The 6,460-nt window shown below is 42.3% G+C and overlaps 1 protein-coding gene across 5 annotated transcripts in view; it reads right to left on the bottom strand.

Moving 5' to 3' along the window:
• Window positions 1-6,460, bottom strand: part of abr (ABR activator of RhoGEF and GTPase) — a 131,531-nt gene that overhangs the window by 9,122 nt on the left and 115,949 nt on the right. Inside the window, exon 1 of one of the 5 annotated variants that reach the window (XM_014016463.1) lies at window positions 2,949-3,494. The exons of the other annotated variants lie outside the window; for them this stretch is intronic. Coding sequence (XP_013871917.1) covers window positions 2,949-3,134 — 186 coding nt within the window. The 5' untranslated portion in view covers window positions 3,135-3,494. Of the gene's footprint in view, window positions 1-2,948; window positions 3,495-6,460 lie in introns of those variants that run through there. 5 annotated transcript variants of the gene reach the window in all.

Below are 6,460 nucleotides of genomic sequence, written 5' to 3'. Positions count from 1 at the left end.
ATGATTATCTTACCTGTTGTAGATAGATCTTTTAATTAGCATTAGAGCTAAATTCTGACAGGCTAATGGCTAGTCTTAATGCACTATAAACCAAATGGTTTACTGCCCTCTAAAAAGACTCCAACCATCCATGCATCCATCCATCCATCCATGCATCCATCATTGGGTCACTGAGATGACAGTTCCTGAACAGAAACCCATCCTTCTCTTTCTCCAGCTTGACTGTGGATCTCAAGTTGATGTCAGGGCAGAAAAGGATTKATTTATATATAACTATATCAGCCAGGTCTGGGTCCACATCCTGATCAGATGCCCAAACCACCTCAWCTGACCCCCTCTGATTCAGAGGAGCAGCAGCTCGACTCTGAGCTCCCCTCAGATAATGGAGCTCCTCGTCTCATCTCCTACAGCTGCTTGAGTCTGGGATCTGACTCTCATGACCACAGGTGAGGGTCAGGACATAGGTGGAGCTTTTCTTTACAGCACTACAACCTTCTTTTCTGTCGCAGAGCTCTGACCTGAGATTTGTGAAAGAAAAATAAAAAAATGCTTGCATCTTCACTGTAGATGAGCAAGTTTCTCTGGATGAGAGCACAACCCTGTGACCAAACGAACACTCATCTCTTATTTAGAAGCTCAGTGTCGTCTCCACACACCCTGAACAGTTTGGGGCACACAGCTCGAAGCAAAGGGGTCATTACGAGGATCAACCTGAGAATTATTCCCTGACCTCCCTGCAGCTCGTTAACCAATCACAAACCTGAACACACGTGGGCGGTAGATTAGGGCCAATAAAGGGCCACGCTCACCAGCGGGGACAGAGAGAGATTTATGTGGCCTACATAAAAAGGCCATTAAAGGACTAGCTGGCATTTTCGGTAGGTAAGGACMAACTCCTAATATCTCATCTCTAATCGACACACAAAAGGGAGTGGTATAATTCCTAAAATGCAGACTGGATGAGAGGTGAGCGATAATGTGATGCGATTCTCCTCTGGCTTCATCGTTTCCTGTGATAAGCTAACGGTTCCTGGGAAACGGGTCACCACACACACCAACACAAAACCCKGCTCCAACTAGGTAACAGCTTAATCTTCATTTGCTCTTTTGCCGGGACGTCTGAGATATATCACYTCTGGTTCCAGTCCAATTAGTGTCCCCGGCCAGCCTCCCGTCTCATCTCACTGTGTCTTAATTAGGTGCAGCTGTCAGCCGGAGGAGGAAGAACATTTCCTCCGTGTTCTCTCGTGCCCTCACACAGCCTTTAACATGCAGATTCCTCTAAACTCCCCTGAAAATAACATGATGTYCGCCACACGCGCACGGAAAGACGAGCACGCCCTACAGTCTGCTTTAGTAAGCAGGCGCCATCTCAATAAATTACTCATCACATAAAAAGAAAAATAAATATCAAGATTTAATACTGAATCTATAGGTCAGTTTAGAAAAATAAACAGGTTTATAGCTTAAAGGGGACAAATCCACTTTTTTAACCAGGACAGTTTTCTACAACGTTTTCTGAACTATTACATCTGCACAGCTATACAGTCATYAACCCCTCTATCAAACTAGAATGGACCGCTCTGGAAAGCTGGAGGGGGGCGGGGTGAAGTGCCTTGTTTGGATTTAAAGAGACAGCCTCAAAACGAGTTGATCTGAGACACACTTTAGAAAAGCGATGAAAGAGGGAATTTGTGGAGTTAAAATAAGGAGGAATAAACTTTACACAGACCCCAACTGAATGATTTAAATGTGAAAAAGAAGGATTTAAAAACACGACATGTCTCCTTTAACCSTTCGCTTGAAGCAGGACAGATCTCAGGCTTTTATTGAATATTGGAAACATCAGGAAGGTCAAGCGCACTCAAAGTCTGAGCTTCGTTATGCACTGAAAATGCTGATGAGGTTCTCACAATGAAGCTGCTGAACACGTTCAAACAGAAAAATATCTGACGTTAAATGCCTACAGTCGAAGCTTTAGGTGCTCGTGAAGAGCTTCACATCGAATCAGAAGCAGCTTCTCTGCTGCATCAGGCAGCGAGTCACAATTCAGATCCAACACTTGGATTACAGATACCTGCACACACAGGTGATTCAGTCTAWCAGCAATATGATCCTCAAAGGACGTCAAACTCCATTTCTTCATTAAACACAAAAAAGGGTGACTTTTTTTTTAATCTAATCTGATCTGAAAGCAAAACAATTTAAGAACATTTAATTTTTTATCTGTGTTGCAATAATTTATCCATCTGGTTACATAACATCATAAAGCAACAAAAATATAAAAAAATAAATATGTCAGACATGTTTCACAGAATGTTTTAAATAAGTCTGCCTAAAAGAAAAAGAAGGCTATCTCAGTTTCACCAGAGGGTAARGTATTAAAAAGACCAGCAGGGGGCGCTGTGCTGACAGTGAAAACCTACGATATAAGATCTTCTTCAGTTTAAGATGCATCAAGATGAGCTTTAAGAGGAAAAAAGAAAACGCTGGTGGGTACAGAACYAGACGGAGATGAGATTATTGGAGCAGGAAGTTGTTATTTCAGATCAGAATAATTCCTGACGTCTCAGAGATTCTTCATTATAGTTCTGTATAATCCAGTATCCAGGGAAATAAGGAGCTGTGTGGGTATCGGTGCTGCATCTGAAAACAATAACAAGTGTAATTATTCCTTCATCACACCACAATGTGACGGAGGAATACTCCCTAAAGTCAGAWCTGCAGAAAACGCAGGGCTTTTTAAAGCTGAAACTGTAGAGATTCAGTTCGACTCAAATCAAACATCTTGAGTTGTTTGTCACTGACAGCAGGGCACGGTTTAGTCTTCAGATAAAGAKTAGTCTAAAATGCCATGAAAAGAAGACAGAGAGAAAAGAACAGATGGAAGCAGGAGAACAGAAGCTTATGTGTGTTTTATGATGTGTGTGTGTGTGAATAAGTCAGACCTTTTGTCTGAGCAGCTTGCTGCGGACCCGACCCCATAGCTTGGCCCCTGTGTTGGTYTGCCTCTTGAGCAGGGGGGTCTGCGGCGAGCTGGACTCATAGTGCTGGTTTGGATCCACGCAGCAGTGCTGCTCCAGACGCTCGCACACTGAGTTCAAGTTTACATCCGACACCAGGATCTCCGTCATCCCCAAAGCKGCTGGGTCCCACTCTTCCACCGAGACGCAAGGTGGAGGAGGTGCTCCTCCGCTCAACGAGGGTCCTCCTGCTGCCTTCTTACTGGTCCCTGGACCCCGCTGGTGCTGGAAAGTCTCACACGGGCGGATGTTTAATTCAGAAAACAAAAGGATGAGGAAAAAGAGGGAAGCAGGATGCTGTCACGACCTCCGCGGCGAGTCTGTGGGTAAATCCAGGTGGGATCCTGCTTCTGTGAGTTCGTTACACAGTCGACTCGCAGCATCTCCTCGTCTGACGTCCACAACGGCGAACACAGATACAGAGCAGGAGGGAGGCAGAGGGAGGCAGGGACAGAGAGGAGGGAGGGCTGACTGAGCTCCCAGAGCAGCGCTGCTTCTCCAGATGTTTGACGGACACGCCTCCAGAGATGGGAGGAGCGATCAACGGAGAGGGAGGGAGGAAAAGCTAAATAAAAATAAAAATGTTGTGTGTTTTGGTCAGTACTTTGACCCCTTTTTAACTTTTCCCACAGCGATACACCACACTCAGGAAGTGATGAGGACAGGCAGGAGACGAGAGATTCCAACAATTAACGCTAAAGTTTGAAGCAAAGACGCTGCARAATGTGCAGGAARGACTCTCAGCTACTACCACAGCATTTTAGCTCAACATCCCCAAAAGGTTTATTGTGACATTTCATAAGATCTGTTGACTGTGATGTCCAAACTGTGTTCAGTTGTAGATTAGGGTTGTGTATTGGTAAGAATTAGATTATATGGCTCATATAATGACATAGGGGTCATGATGCGATATATTGAGTTATTGGAAGCAAGGTGATATATCGCCTTTTTTCCCTCTAGAAATTCAAATAAAAAAAAAACTCTGTTTTATATGTTTCATGATTCAGACTGACTGCTTCCAACTAGCGGTCAGAGCAGGGCTGGCTCTAGCCAAGGTGGCTCCCTGGGCAAGTTTTCAGGCAGTGCCCCCTAGTTCAGTTTGTTTTATCTCACTGCCAATAATACATTCACATACTAAATAAAATTGTTTTGCCTTTGATATTATTTTTATCTTTAGAAACCAGATWGTCCAATTGATATAGTTTAATATAATTAACAATATACACCTCATGTAGTAACAAAGTAGCTTCATAAACCTGAGTAACCAGTGATTATTCTACAGACTAACTCAACTATGCTCTGATAAAAAGCTAAAAAATATTTTTTTCATTCCCCATTTGTTGTGCCCCTTAGAAAGACAGTGCCTTTAGCATTAACAGACACAAACAAGCTTTTCGGCAGAATTAAAACAAAAAGTTTCCTTTCTTTCCTTTCTCCTCTTCACACTCCTCTGATTGATCTGGATTTCCCCCCTTTGCTTGCAGCTGACTGTAATTTCCCACACAGACAAAAACCAACATGATGATGTCATCAGTAGGCGCAGGGCAGACGATATGATAGCATGGTGTAAAAACATGTGGGCTCGTCTGCAGTGATAATAAAACAGTCAGAAAATGAGAGGGGCGAGCAGGGCGGCCTGCCTGTCTGACTTTGTGACCAAAAGWGTTGGAGACAAGGAGGTYTGTGTGTGTCTGTGTGTGTGTGTTCAYCGTTGAAATGGYAGAGACCTTAGCCAACCCTCACCACTGACTATTTTTAACTCTCAGAGTTTGTAGCTATGAGACACACACTCCATGCGTCACAACTTGGAAAGAATGTCTGGGAAAACCATGTTTTTGAAAATGGAAGATTAAAAAAAAAAACCCAAGGGGGAGAATGTGTTTCTTTTTTGGAGGTATTTTTGGCCAAGATGAGAAAGAAAAGGACCAAAGAGAAAATACTTTGTGTTTTGGTAACTTGGATATTTCAAAGGCTTTTTATTTCAAAGTGCTTCCATCATATGGTCTGATAAAAAAAAGGCAACAAGAACTTTAAAGAAGTAGTTCAGATGTTCTGAACTGCTGTCCTGTGGAAGCCTTACGAACAAATATCTTACCTGTTGCAGATAGATCTTTGATGGACGAGCTGTTRGACAGGAGTCTAAGACTCGCTACACAAGTTTCACTCCAGTTACACCGAGCAACTCTTCTAAAGGGATTTTAGTCACGAAAAAAAAAAAAACTAATTTTGTTCCAGTTACACCCAACTCTCAACTCAGAAATGTTTCAGTGACGACTGTAAAACCTTGATTTAGCATCATATTTAGCTAAACTTAGACAAGCCAGTTAAAGCTGAAATATTCACCTGTAGTTTCTTTCTTAGAGCTAACAATAACTGAASGTCAAAACAACCCAAGAACCAACATGTGTACGACCAGTTCAACCAGAGTCCAACACTTCACAGCCCATCACATCAACCAACTGAGCACTGAACACAAACCCATGTTCCTGCGCTGTTTTGGCTCTGTGGTTGGGTTTCAGCAGAAGAGTAGAATACAAATTGCTTTTTCCCTTAAAAAAAACAACAAACAATAAAACTTGTATGGCTAAAAATACCCAGCAGAAATAAGAGAAAGCCTTGAGAAGATGAACTGTGTGGGGCCTTGATACAACCTTGCAGGAAGAGGTCCAACAGGGAGATAACAGAGTTCTCATGGGAATAGAAAACTACATGAAAGAAGGCAAATAAGAGTAATTAGTGAGTTTAGATCCTTGAGATTAATTTTTTATTAGTGCTGAGTTTGGTGTGAGGGGGTGTGCTGCAGCTGGGTCAGGTCAGCAGACAGGTTATTAGGAAATCTTTTTAGATATATTAATATTTAAGCTTTCTTAGAGCTACTTTTGTTAATCCGCAGTTAAACCCAAATGTTTTTTCTTTCCGCAAACAAAAATTTAGCATTTAGCGCCTGTGCTCTGCGATCTGGATTTTAACTATCTTTGTTTCCAAACCGACTCTGCTGGCTTTCTGATCGTCCTGCCTTCGATTCAAYGAAATGCTTTGAACTTTGGAGCTTCTAAGACTGTGATTGTGTGGATTCATACAAGGGCTGAGTGGTATTGATTATTTTCATACTGTGGTATAACCTTTAGAAAATACCGAGGTACAGTATACCAGGGGGTMAAGGAGTGTGTGAGGTGTTGACTAATTAATAATTAACAGAAACAGCTGCTTGTAAGTAATTACATACAAATAGTTTGAKATTCTAGAGCCAGAGAGAGGAAGAGYAAAAAAAAAACTCAGCACAGATCAAAATACRGTCAAGTTCACCTTTTTAGGGTTTGAAGTTTCCAAATAATCTGACTCTTATCTGCACAGCTGCATACTTTTATCCAGTCTTTGTGCCGATAACGTTTGCAGGTATCTCCTTCTCTGCAGCGAGGAGTTTGAGGGTCTTGGTA

The sequence above is a fragment of the Austrofundulus limnaeus genome, unplaced genomic scaffold, assembly GCF_001266775.1.
Source record: "Austrofundulus limnaeus strain Quisiro unplaced genomic scaffold, Austrofundulus_limnaeus-1.0 Scaffold145, whole genome shotgun sequence".
NCBI lineage: Eukaryota > Metazoa > Chordata > Actinopteri > Cyprinodontiformes > Rivulidae > Austrofundulus > Austrofundulus limnaeus.
This window is presented reverse-complemented; position numbering and strand designations above follow the sequence as displayed.